The 14377-nt window shown below is 44.9% G+C and overlaps 1 protein-coding gene across 1 annotated transcript in view; it reads right to left on the bottom strand.

Annotated features, from left to right (window-relative positions):
• Positions 1–3995: 3995 nt before the first annotated feature.
• pdgfra (platelet-derived growth factor receptor, alpha polypeptide) overlaps positions 3996–14377 on the bottom strand; it is a 27197-nt gene continuing 16815 nt past the window's right edge. Inside the window, 8 exon segments of the mRNA XM_042056906.1 lie at positions 3996–6911; positions 7645–7904; positions 9634–9739; positions 10212–10311; positions 10476–10587; positions 10811–10933; positions 12073–12188; positions 13124–13278. Of these exon segments, the coding sequence (XP_041912840.1) occupies positions 6761–6911; positions 7645–7904; positions 9634–9739; positions 10212–10311; positions 10476–10587; positions 10811–10933; positions 12073–12188; positions 13124–13278 (1123 nt within the window). The 3' untranslated portion in view covers positions 3996–6760.

Genomic DNA, 14377 nt, shown 5'->3' with positions numbered 1-14377 from the left:
TAAGTATGCTACAAGGAAGGGAATTCAAACACATTCAACAATTTTCCATCTGTTGATGTCATTGTGGTTCATTGAGATATCTGACATTTTTTCTGTTAAAGATCGGCATGGAGCCAATAGGACATTGTTGCCGGTGTCTTTATGTGAAGTTGCACAGGTAAACTTGCTTATCTTTACTTGCGTACTACTTCACACCATTGCTTCAGGGCAGCCGTGGCCTACTGGTTAGCGCTTCGGACTTGTAACCTGGGTTGCCGGTTCGAACCCCGACCAGTAGGCATGGCTGAAGTGCCCTTGAGCAAGGCACCTAACCCCTCACTGCTCCCCCAGTGCCGCTGTTGTTGCAGGCAGCTCACTGCGCCGGGATTAGTGTGTGCTTCACCTCACTGTGTGTACACTGTGTGCTGTGTGTGTTTCACTAATTCACGGATTGGGATAAATGCAGAGACCAAATTTCCCTCACGGGATCAAAAGAGTATATATACTTATACTTACTTATACTTCAGACCAGAGCTGATGCTTCAGCAATAGCCGTCACTGAAAAGCTGGGAGTGTCGTTGAACACAGCTGTTCTCACATTAGCTGATTGCAGTAAACATAAACCATTGTTGCCTAATTATCAATTATTCATTACACCTGTGTGTAGTATCTACTAGTATTTTGCAGTATTTTTAAAATGCAAAAATACACACCAATAATGTATTTTGATACTAAATACAGAGCCATTTCCTTCAACTCAATAAAATACAAATGACAAAATACTATTTTGTATTTGAAATGCATATTACATGTTTCAGAAATACTACCCATCCATGAGAACAGGCAGATTATATCCTTATAGTTGGCCATATGATGACATACTTAGGTTAATACAGTATTTCACCAGTTAGGGCACCAAAATGGCCAGCAGCGGCACTGTGTAGCCTATCTTGACATGTCTTTAAGTTTTGAGTTACAATATACAGGTAGTTGATTTTAATGAGTAGGCCTAAGCCTAAAGTTACAGCATTTCTATCACAATTGACCAGACTTCGACCTTTGGTCTGCTTTTAACAAAATTCTGGCTATGATTGTTCCTTGTATTGCATCATGAGGCATCACTGCGCCTATTGCATTCTACTGTTGTTAGCCTTAAGCCTAGCTCAGTTATTATGTTATACCACATCGCCCTCCATTAGAAGTGCATTGAGCTGCATTGAGCATAATAAACTGCATTTAGAATTCCAAATCCATATTTCTAGATATTTTGGTAAAAGTAACTTAAAAGTAGGCTAATACAATAGTAGTGTAATGCCTTACAATTCAGATACAGTAATATTATAATGTAAAAAATTACTTTGAAATGGCAGTAATGAGTAATACATAATACATTACGATTTTGAAGTAACTTGCCCAACACTGATGATAACCACTTTCTATGTGTGTATGTGTGTGTGTGTGTGGAGGGTCAATCAAATTCCATGATTGCCACTGATGTGAATGATCAGAAATCACACAAACCAAATCAAATTTAAAAAAATTGCAAAAGTATCGAGATTCTTCACTTAGTATTGGTATTGAAACAACTAGATGTACCGCAGAGCGGTACAAAATATGACTGCCGCCCAGTCCAGCACATTTTTTCCACAAAAATAAATCACGCTGAAAGGCCTATATGATTCTAACTGTCTCACTAAATTGCATTATCCACACTCAATTCTCACTGGTATCTGCTAGACAACAAGTACCAAAACATGATTAGTTCATAGATTTCACATGTAAAATTCATTTTATACAACCCCACCCCCATCTTGCCTGTTCATAATTCTGAGAAAGTCTTGTGTGCATGTGTGCGTGTACATGTTTATGTTTATGTGTGTGTGTGTGTGTGTGTGTGTGTGTGTGTGTGTGTGTGTGTGTGTGTGTGTGTGCGTGCTTGTGTGTGTGCCTGTGTGTGTGCCTGCGTATGTGCCTGTGTTTGTGCATGTGCATGCATGCGTACATATGTCTACTGTGTGAGTATGTGTCATACGTATGATTACTGTGAATGTATGTGTGTGCGTGTGTATCTGTTTATGCACATGTGTGCACATGGAATGGGTTAAGATGACCCCTGGAGGCAAACATACGGAAAAAATTGGTCATCCTAGGCCCTACGGTTCTCAAGATATTCACAGAAAACTTTGTTTGCCCTACCCTCCTTTCGGGGGGTCCAGTCCAGCGCGGGGGGCTACAGATCAAAACGAAAAATGATGGTTCCATGCTATCCATGTGGAGTTACATGCCCACCAAGTTTCGTGTACCCCGGTCTTACAGTGTCCCAGGAATCCTTGGGAAATCTGACTAAACCTATATGACCGCTGCTTCGCTGCGCGGCGGTCATAATAATGTTGGTATTGTGACAACAGGAGTTGGGGATGTGTCCCCACCAAAGCTGAGACCAAACCTACGCCCTTGATCCCAGGTCTAACAAGAGCCAAGGAGCAGGACCGGAGCACTCAATGCTTAAAGTGATTTTTATTCGTGCAAACTGATACGTTTGTTTCATTAATACAGTGCCCTCCACATGTATGCATCCTTGATAACGATGAGTTTCTTTGAGGTGTTTATACCTTCACAATGGAAACAGTGAGGACAAATCCAAACTTAAACAAAAAGACGTATGCCGCAATTATTGGCATCCCTGGAAAATCTTAAAAATAAAATGAAACTGAAACTTTTGCAAATATTGGCTTTTATGCTTTTGTGCTCCCCAAATAGTGTGTAAGATTTGTTTTTCACCTGGCAGTAGTATTTTTGCAAGTTTATGCTGCCCCCAAGTGGTGATATGTTGAATCAACATATCTCTGCCTGTGCCCACAAGGCCATCAACACCATTTATAGAAATTGTTGGTTATCAGACAGGATGACTGCTGTGGTTTCATTCTTGAGGATCTGTCGCTATCAGAAGTCCAAAGTATAACTGCAGTTATTTTTTGTAAGGGCAGGATACAGGATCTGTGCTTCCAGAGCTCTACGGATTATGCTCTGTGTTGTTCATGCCAAGAGATTCACCATTACCCATGGACTTTTCAAGATTCAAGAGTTATTGTTACCCCTCATTATACATGTATGAAGACTAATGAGAGCTAAAATCTTCATTAAATGTACTTGCTAATGTTGTGTGAGTGTTGTGCTGATGTAGCAGCTTTATCTTAGCCATAGTGTGTCTATGTGTTGTGCGTGTGTGTGCATGTGTGTGCGTGTGTCTGTGTGTGTATGAGTGTGCATGTGTGTGTAATCACAGTCAAATACATAACAGGCCCTTATTGTCCATTGTTCATCAGCCTGGTTTCATCAGCTGTTACTGAGCCTGCAGGTCTAAGATTGCAATTCTGCTTGCCAGATGGCAGCAACTTACCATGGCTGGTTTGGTCTAGTTTGGGAGTATGATATTAAATGCTGAACTGTAGTCAGCAAACGGTATTCTGATTGGCTAATTCTTCTTAACCAGAGGGGTGACGTGAGGGCAGTGTGCAGTGCTGTGGTGATCCCATCCAGCAGATCTCAATCAAGGGAAATAAGGAGAAATGTATTATCTATGTGCATGCCTGATTGGTGTGTCAGAGACTTGTGTTGGTGTGTTCTCAGTGTTGTGTCAGTGTCTTCTCATTGTTTTTTGTACTGGGGTGATGGTTTTTCACTTCAACTCACCAGGGTCATGCCAGGAGGGTGGAATGGAATCTACCCAGAATGCACCTGACCCAGACACGAGTCTGGCTCTCACCCACTCCAGAATAGGACCCAAATCGACCCCAAGTTTGACAATCTCTATTTTTAGAGGCCAATTTTGATCTGAATTTGGACATCTATTTATGAAAAACAGCTGAATTACAACATATCTATATACGGACACAAACAGTACAGGAATTTCATAAATTTGCTTTTTTGTGTCTTCTTAGACACAAAGAAACTACCCTTTAAACAAACAAACTAAAAGGAGGCAGTATGAACATTGAGAAATGAGTAGTTAAATATACATTGTTTAAATCATTTATTGAAATATAGATCATCTGAATGTACATAATCATAACGCATATTACAAATCAGGAGGATAACTTCTGGTATTGGGAGTAACTATCATACTGTACCTTGGAATACACTTCATACCTTTATCTTCCCTTCAACCTTTCTCCCCAACTTCAACATTCATGTCGCCACAGAAACAGACACAAAAATGCTCACAGCAACAGCAACTCCTCAGTTCAAACAAAAACTAACCCAAAGGGCGAAAACTAGAGGGGGGAAAAGTGCAACAGTATACAATATGCCTGTGAGGTATATCACAGTCAGCAGTAGGGTCAGAGGGCACCGGGCAGTGACGTAGCTGGGAATTTCAAACGGGGATATTCACAAAAGCAAAACACACAGAAAGCATTTCATTCCATTTACAACACACTTGAAGGGGTATCAGCTCCGAATGCTAGCGGGCTGGGTATAGTGAAATCAGTTTTAAACCATTTGACGACAATGTCACATGAACGCTTACGCCATGTTCAATAATTTGCTAAAATACTGTATGAAATAACAAAGGTGTGATTATTCTCTAAGGTATACTATGGACGCTTGTGGAAAGTGAATTTCACTGGGCTTGTACACAAGCTTCTTGTCCAAACGAAAAGTTTCAAATTTTACATAAGAAAGCAAGATTAGACAGACAATGTCACAATAACAACAAGAAAAACACACTGACTTCTGCTCAACATCTGCTACACCATGGCTGGCGTGTAGAGACCCAATCATATATAGAAGCAGCCTGTGGAGGCGTGAGTTGATCTGGCATACTGTCCCCCCCTGCCTAACTGCTTTGGTCTGTGTTTTAACATGCTGGAAAAGGTCCGATCACAGAGCTGCTAAAACCCATCTACACAGAACGTCTTCTATGAGGCTATTTCCGCCGTCACCTCACACATTTTGAAGAAGTGTCTATCCTGGGTTTTTGCTGTCACAATGCTCACAAGTCCAATAAAAAAGTGACAACTTGATCTTTGATCAACCGTCTCAGCGTAATATGGCAGGAGCCAAAGTGATCCCTCCAGGTGATATTCCGTCGGTCAGTTCTTAGTTCCAGCACGTTCGATCTCCAGCAAAGCCACCACTCCAAATCTAGCAACACACACTATAAACTCTCAACCGTATAACTATAAAGCATATTATTATCATCATCATTCTCGCTCCTCAGAATAATGGTTGAAGGTGGAAGCACTCAATTTTTACATACAGCATCAGAACATAATCCAGCTTATTCACAATAATAGGTTGGTATGTACCTTGACTCGTTTGGTTTATAACACTGGCTGATGGCAGCCATTTCTCAAAATGTTTCTGTATATCACAGGTTAACATAAAGCTAATATAAGTATTGCTTTTGGTTGTAGGAAATAGTAGGACACTTGTAAGTATAATGATGACTAAAATAAGAAAATATAGACCAAATACAAATGAAATAGTTTAGCAGTATGATGACAAAACTAAGGACCTAATGATGCTGGAGACAATGAAATTGATATGTGATGCTAGTTATTCTGCTCTAGCTTTGGTCTACTGTGAAAATAAGCATGCCTTTTGCTGTGCTACTTGGGTTCCACTTGGGTGATTTTAAAACGGTATTATGGTGTATTTTACAAAAGGTCTAAGTCACAGAGGTGCATGCAACTTATAAACCTAAGTCATATTCTTCATTTACAAAAAAAACCTCTTTACACACACACACACACTCACACTCACTCACATACACACACTCACTCACTCTCTTACACACACACACACACACACAGAGAGAGAGAGACACTAATCTAATATTCACAAATAATACATATTTATATGTGCTAGAAAGTAAAAAAATAAATTCAAACGGCATGTATTCAATAGTTGACCACTACGATTGCTTATAAAAACATAGATTTATAGTTCAGCGATTGTGCTTTTCATTTCAAAGTAAGTTATTGGTCCTTATTGGAAGTCAACTGGTGCCAGAGGGACATTGTGTGTGTGGCTGAGAGGGAATTGACATGCAGTCCATGCTGAATACTACAAAGGTCCGGACTGTGTGATGATGGATTTGGAGAGACCATCTGATGCTTTTTTTCTTGTTTAAATAAATGTCTGTAGTGGTTTTTGACAGTCTTGATGGACTACAAAAGAAAGAGGTCCTGATGTTGGTTTAAGTCCGTTTTGCTGCTTTTGTTCAGGTCTTCGATGCGTCCTTGCTTATCTCGCTGCGTCAGGAATGCCCACTGAAATTCTATACATTAAAAACACGCACATATACACACACACACACGTATCGTATGTCCATAGGCTATTGTATAATCTCGAGTGTGTGATTCAAGAGAATGGGAGATATGACATTGTTAACACTTTTGCCGCTGAAAACTTCTCGAATGTTAGTCTCCATTCTCAGTCAGTCCTCCAGTCCTCGGGGCAATGTTCGAGTGAAAGGAATCCACACGCACGGGGTGTCACTGATGGCTCTCCACCACAGAGGAAGCAAAGTGGTTTGTTTTTGATCCGAGGAGGGATTTCAAGGGTGGAAAATAGGAGGGGGAGTGAGATGAAGAGGAAGGAGTTGGGGGGGGGGGGGGGTGTCTTCAGAGTGTTCTTTGGATGGGGAGCAGATGGGCTGGTAGTAGCTTAGCTTGTAGTCTCTACTCCTACGCCCTCACACCCCACCTCACCCTCCACAGTGTGGCATCGTAACCACAGTGTCCACTCTGGAGGACTGTCCTGGGTGGGCTGGGGATCACAGGAAGCTGTCCTCCACCAGGTCGCTGGAGTCTAGGCACATCTCGTCCAGCAGGGTGATGTCCTCCAGAGTCTCGCCCTCCATCCGCTTGGCCAGGGTGGAGCTGCTGGAGCCGGTCTCGATGGCACTCTCCTCAGACGTCTGTGAGCTACAGGGATGGACAGAGCGGTGAGGTTTCTGCTGATCATCATGGGATTTGATTACAATAGATGCTCACATTTGAATGATTAACATTGAGCTCTTTTATTCCATTTAGAACTAATTATCATCTCCTGGTTTAAGAGTTGATCTAATCTACAAAGCCTGATGGTTGAAACTAGACAATACTTCTAACCTCCAATATTAGAATTATAGATTAATCTTTACTTTCCCTTTCTCTACTCTACTTTTTACCTACATGGTTAAACTAGTAGGGAGGAAGGGAGGGAGGCATGGAACATGGTCTGGAGATGCCACCTTGTGGTCATAGTATGGAATAGCATTGCAACATCACAGCATCATAGTAACACATAGGACAAATCTAGTCACTCTGTGCATGACATTTGTGTACAACTACAAACATGAAGATAAAATGGATGCCACAGTATTTATACTCCAATAGACATGAATCCAGGAAGAGAAGAAAACTGGTCCAAACAGTGCCAGACCTGGCCTGGACTAGGCACTGATACAGTATGTATATGTTTATGTTTCAATATATGTTTATAATATTATTGTCATAATTGTCATTTATATGGTCATCATTATATGGTTTATTGTCAGACACTTTTGTCCAAAGTGATATGTTAAATATTCCAGATGTGGGTATTATCATCAGCCTCTGTGTGTGTGGAGAGGCGGTGGTAATGCATACATTTGGGGGGTGGGGATGGGAGGGTTACCTGTGGCGGTTCCTCTTGCCGTACTCCTCATCGGACATCGGGTCCAGGTCGGGCAGAGGAATGATGTAGCCGCTGTCCGAGCTGAGGCGCTGCTCGTCGAAGCCACTCTCGCGGTCCTTCAGCTTGCCCTGGTTCTTGTAGGTGACTCCGATGTAGTTGTCATCGTCGTCGATGCCAATGATGCTGCCGCCCATGCGCTGCACACGGGTCACAGCCGGGTGATCGCTTTTCAGGAAGTCATGGTTCATTCGCTCGTAGCTCTGAGGTGAGACAATAGGACAGAACAGACAACGTGAGGATGGAAATGTACAGGTTTATGTGTCTTACTATATACTGAGTCAGAGGTTCAGAGCAGAGTGAGGAAGACTGTTATGTCCTCAGGATATCTGTAGAGGGCACTGTTGGGTCATGTCTGGTTTGTTTCTGCTAAACATAGACATTGAAACCTCAGCTCAGGAATTATGATTTATAAACGGGCTGTGGCTGGTTATGCAACATAATACATGAGACACTGCAGCCTATGATAGTTCTTGTGGCCTGAAAAGTTAATATTTTAAATTTCAAATCGAATGCTTCTCTCACTTCCATGCATGAAGTACAGCAAAGATGCAGAATTTGGTGACTATTTGTGCCAGATGTTCAATTTTGTACAAATATACACATTTAGTTGATTGAATTATATCTATTTTGGAGATTTCAGGATCTCTACAGAGATTTTAAATCCTCTAAATAGACACAATTCCATTGCCTGTGGCCTCCATTTAAAGTTTTACCAAAAATTATACACCCAATTTTATGCAAAAACAGCCAATGCCAATCTTCTTGGAGCGGCACAGCGGAGGAAAGCACTACCTGCCCCTATAAAATATGGGTAATGGTACCCTAGGCTGCCACATGCTCCACCCAGTCAGACGTATGCTCCATTACAGCAGCTGATCTGCGGCTGGCCCTCTCTCTCCCCACCAGCCTTTAGGAAGCCTGTAAACCGACCACACTTCCCACCACACCCCATCCAGAGGCGCTATAACAGGAGCTAGTTATTCCACAGCAGAGGGAGAGAAACAAACCAACCTTGGCCCCTAGTGCCACTGGGAAACGGAGTTTGAAGTGCCATATGTGGCGTCAGTTTTAATAGAGCAGTTATGGCTGAGCCGCGGGGGCTGAGCCTGGCGAGGCGTCGTTAGCGTTGGCTGCTGGGGCGCTCGGCTGTGCCGCGGAGCGGCAGGGGTGTTAGCCAGCAGGAACGCCAGCGGCGACGGCAGCAGCACTAATCACTGACAGAGAGGCCTCGGAAACGCACACGTAGCTAAGGGCTCTCTCTCTCCTCTCTCTCTTTGGAAAACTGCTTCTTTCTCTCCCTCTCTTTCTCTGAGTCTAAGAGAGTCTACTCTCTCTCTCTCTCTCTCTCTCTCTTTCTGTCTCAAAAGCCCGTAGGAAACACGGCACGCTTAAACGACAGGAAGTGGTAAGCGTTCCGCAACAGCACTAGGATGGATAAGTTCACCATTTTATTGGTGCTTAGGAGGGAATTAAGGAATCCCTGTGGCTCCAAAATGGAGGATGAGAAAAAAAGGACAAAATGATAGATGGAGTGAGAGAAATGGATCGCAGAGAGAATGTTAAAGGGGGGGGATCTTGACCCGTGTCCGTCTGAGAGTGTGAGAAAGAGGAGAAAAGGTAAGAAGGTGGAGTAAGAGTGGGAGATAGAGGTACGAGAGGGAAAAAGGGAGTAAGAAGGGGATTATTCAAAGGTTAAAGGTCATGGTGTGTATAATGAGAGAGGAGCTGTGGGAGTAAAAAGAGTGTGTGTGTGTGTGTCTGAGAGAGAGAGAGAGTGTGTGTGTGTGTGTGTGTGTGTGTGTGTGTGTGTGTGTGTGTGTGTGTGTGTGTGTGTGTGTGTGCGAGAGAGAGGGAGCGAGAGAGGTGTAGTGGAGAAATGCAAAGAGAAGAGAAAGAAAGAGAGAGATAGGGGTGGTGGTTGAGACATACCCTCTTGTATCCTGCAGGCAGTAGCGATGCCACAGTCTCACTCAGGCTCAGGAAGGAAGGCCTCTTCTCTGGCTCGCTGTTCCAGCACTTCGACATCATCTCATAGCTGCAAAACAGCGAGCACACCAGTTAATACACAAATGCGCGCACACACACACACACACACACACACACACACACACACACACACACACACACACACACCAACTAGACTATCATCTCAGTTCAACATTCTTAACTTCAATTTACTGTATGATTGAATCCAGGCTTAACATAGTTCAGTCTATGTTAAAATACACAGAGCCACTACTGCAGTTCAGGCCAAAACGAACATGAGCTGAGCATGAAATTGAGCTGAGACAACTAGACTATTCAGTGCTTCAAACTTTAACGTGGAGCACTTCATCATACTGTAAGTGCCACTGACCATAAAAATGTTGAAAATAAGAAAATTGAGTTTGAGCATTTAAGCGCACTGAATATAGAACATCCTTGCACATGATAAATAATAATTTAACCTCTGACGCATCTTTCAGATAAAAGAACATCTTTAGATAACATGACAGTAGCGGACATACACGACTTCAGTTGCATGCTCAGGCTTGGCCATTCTGTAGCCACTCTTGATTTTGTTGTAGAAGCTTGAGTCGACCACCATGCCTGGGTAAGGAGTTCCTCCTACAGGACAAACGAAATACAAGAATAGAAAGACATTAGCATGTCATCAATATAAGATGTGTTTCTGTATGTTCCCAGGTCTGAGATCAGTTCTCATTCCATGATGTCAGGTTCTAGAGGCATTTTTCAAGTTCAACCCTGACCTCAGGACTGTTGAGGCTTACCGAGAGAGAAGATCTCCCACAGCAGGATGCCGTAGGACCAGACGTCACTGAGGGTTGTGTACAGGTTGTCAAAGATGCTCTCTGGAGCCATCCACTTGACAGGCAGGAATGTCTGTGGGAAACAATACACATGTTACACCATGTCTCTCTCACACACACACTCACAGACACAAACACACACACAAGCAGGCATCTACATAAAGACACACAACTGCATGCATGCACACACATGTATGCACACACATGCATGCTGACACACATACACACACACACACACACACACACACACACACACACACACACATACATACACATTCAGACACTATCTCACTCACGCTTCCTTTGGAGACATAGTTGTTGTCATGCATGATGTCTCTGGCCAGGCCAAAGTCACAGATCTTGACTATCTTTCCTTGGGAGAGCAAGACATTTCTGGCGGCCAGGTCCCGATGCACACACTGAGGGGGAGAGAGAGAGAGAGAGAGGTGTGTGAAGAACGGAAGATAAACTAGATGTCCACTCAGTGAACCTCCATTCATTCGTTTATTCATTTACTCCTGTCCATTCATTCACTCAACTGATGTCATTCACTCGTTCACTAAGCCTCAGAATGACCCACCTTACATTTCCTTTCTACTACACACGCCACTCTTTTGTGAAAGTCTCCTTTTGTCCCGATCTCATTCACATACTTCAACTGTCTTCTCTTTTCTTGCTCCTCATTCTTGTTCCTTTCAAAAGGCCATTATTTATTTTCTTTTCTTGCACTCTCTCCCTCCCTCCCTCCCTCCCTCCTCTCTTGGTGGTCTCGGTCTTGGACTCGTTTAGACGTTCTGGCTTTTGGGGTTTCTCTCTCTGTCCTTGGGAAAACTCTCCTCCGCTGTCCAGCGTGCACGCAGTCGGGGGGGGGGGGGGGGGGGTGATCAGTGTAATACTGAATTAGTAGCTTACTGCTGCTGCTGCTACCATGTAATCACGGCGCTGCAGCGGAGGGAGGTAATGACAGTCCGCGGAGCGCTATTTAGGTCTCGCTAGCCTCTGCGCTGGAGTGAGCTCAGCCTACACATTTACGGCTATCGCTAACCCCGCCATTAGAGCGCCGAGGGCCCGTCGGCAGAGCTGTCATCTTCAGAAAACACAAGGCCCCCGGACCCTGTAACCTGCCATCATGTTAGCGGTTAGCATAGAAAACATGCGGCGCAGATGGATCCTCCACCACTCCCACCCTCACCCAAAACACTTGTACACAAAAAGGCCATCACCAGGCACTGGGCTAATGTGCACTGCTGTTTGCAGCAAAATGACAGCCTCGAGTAACACCACTAATGCACAAATCACCTACTGCCAAAAAGGCAGGGTGAATCTCAGCAGGGCTGAAAGCACTGGTTTTAGATGCTGCCTGGTCACTGACAAAACTTACTTTAAATGGTGGTATGAGGAATTTTATGCTTTATTTCTTGTACGTCCAAATTGATTAAACTTTCTCCTTTTGCAAAATCACTTTGTCTAGTATTGTTGTGATTTTGTTATGAGTTGTTTTGTTATGAGGTGTTTCTGTGGCTGGAAATGCATGGGGCAGCTTGAGACTCGTACTCACATTCTTGGAGGCCAGGAACTCCATGCCCCGGGCCACCTGGTAGGTGAAGCTGAGGAGGTCCATGGTGGTGAGGCCCTCGTTGCTGTCATCGGAGAGCAGACTCTCTCCCTCACCTTCTACAGGGACAAACACACACACACACACACACACACACACAAGGAGAGAGAATGTCAGGGTTTCTCACCGCTGAATGACTCAGCACAGGCTACCCACGAAACTCATGTGTGTTTGTGTTTGCTCAAAGAAAACACACACACACACACACACACACACACCAAGCATATTTATAGCACATCTATAGCCGTGCAGTCCGGGCTCTGACCGATGGCAGGGCAAAGTATGCATTAAGACACGCGCGCTGCAATTACTTTCCAAAATTGAAGGGTACACAGAAGGCAATGCCCCATTTAAGAGCTGAAGAAGGGTGGACCCCCTTCGCTATCGCTGGCTAAACTTCACTGGCAAACCGCGGCCCGGACCGAGCCAAAGTGGGCACTCGAGCCGAGCCAAAGTGACCAGAGCAAAACATAGAGAGAGGAAAAGAGGACGCATGGGAAGGAGAAAGGAAAGCGGAGAGGGAAAATGTGAGAGGACAGCGAGCAAGAAAGATAGATAAACAGAGAGAGAGAGCGAAACAGAGATGATGAAAAGGAGAGCAAGAAAGACTAGAATAGGGATGAGGATGAAAGTGTGGGAATGTGGGACTGTGGGTGGTTAGGAGAGGAGGAGGAGGAGGAGGATGTGGAGTAGGAAAAGAAGATGATGAAGAGGGAGAACAATGAGAAGGAGTAGGGCATGGAGAAGGAGAAGTAGAGGGAGAAGGAGGAGGATGCGGAGCTGTGTTACAGTCAGGTTGCTTTTGAGAGGGTGGACGGTTGTGGTTGGAGGTGGAGAAGAAGTTTAGAGTAGGAAGAAGAGGAGGAGGAAGAGGAGAATGAGGTGGAGGAGAGGGAGGTGGTGGTGTGTTGTGGTTGAGTTGCTCATGGGAGTGTGGGAGGAGGAAGCAGGTGAAAGAGTGGGCATGAAGAAGAGGTGGAGGAGGTGTGTGTACCATTTTTTTGAGAGGGCGGGTGGTCGTAGTCGGAGCCCTGCAGGTGTGAGTACTTGGAGGCCTGGTTCATCTCCAACATGGGCACGTACTGGGTGGTGTCCGCCTGCTTCATGTCCATGTAGTCCCCTTTACCCTCGAACGACAGGATCACATAGCTGCAGCACACACACACACACACACACACACACACACACACACACAAAAACAGGACACACCATCAGGCATGGGAGCACACCAAATTCAATGATCTCATGATTAGTTCCCTGTCAACATGTTGTCAGACTTCACTATGAAATGACCATCGCTGCACAATAACCTCATTGTTTACGAGTGGGTGGCTCCCGGAGAGCGATGACCTCATCTCAGCCAGCTGTTACTCAGGAAGACCCACAGGGGAGCTGCGGTCAGTGACATCACTAGTCCTGCTCCGTGGCTAGCACTCCATTAATGGTATGACACAGCAGGACGCTGCTGGCCAGCCACGCACAGGTGACCCTGCTTCCTGTCAGGGTGAGGATAGGAAGTGGGGTCATCCAGGAGATGCCTCCGAGTGGAGAGTTTAGGGAGATTAAATCACCATGAAGTCACTCTCTCGATCTCCATCTATCTCTCTCTCTCGTTCTCTCTCTCTCTCTCTCTCTCTCTCTCACTCTCTCTCTCTAAGCACCTAGACCTGCTTGCAACCCCCCCCCCCCCCCCAACTGAATCCACCGAGTTGTCACTGCCCCTCTTCAGTAATGAATGGGTGCTAAACAGCGCTGATTCGATTAGGTGGAAATCTAAGAGTGCTCGATTCGATAATTCGAGATTCGATTATGCAGAGACGCCAGGCAGACCTCTTTGCTCCCCTCAAAAAAAAAAAAGCAGCGCCTTCGACTCGGCTGCCGCTCCACAAAGAGCCGACTGTCACCCTGGGGCTCGTCCGCGGCCATCCGAAACACCCATGATGGAGCACGAGGCACTCGCGGTTGCCCAACCGAAGAGGCCTCTCTGAGTGAGGGCCCTTGATGGATAGGCAAACGTAACTCTGGCTCTGGGACACAGACCAGGGAACAGGATCATGGGACAGATTCATATTTATATCTCAATGGGCACCCTGTTCGGAAGGTTAACTCAATTACAAACGAATTGCCCCCTCACTGCCCAGGGTAGGTGGGTGGGTGTGGATGGCACTGTGTTCTCCTGGGCGCTGATGGCGAGGCACTGAGTGCATTCTCAGTGTAGGTAAACAGCGGGTGGAGGTGGTGGCAGGGG

Source organism: Alosa sapidissima, chromosome 12 (assembly GCF_018492685.1).
Source record: "Alosa sapidissima isolate fAloSap1 chromosome 12, fAloSap1.pri, whole genome shotgun sequence".
In the NCBI taxonomy this organism is placed as follows: domain Eukaryota; kingdom Metazoa; phylum Chordata; class Actinopteri; order Clupeiformes; family Clupeidae; genus Alosa; species Alosa sapidissima.
The sequence above is the reverse complement of the archived record's forward strand: the minus strand, read 5'-3'. Positions and strand labels throughout refer to the sequence as shown.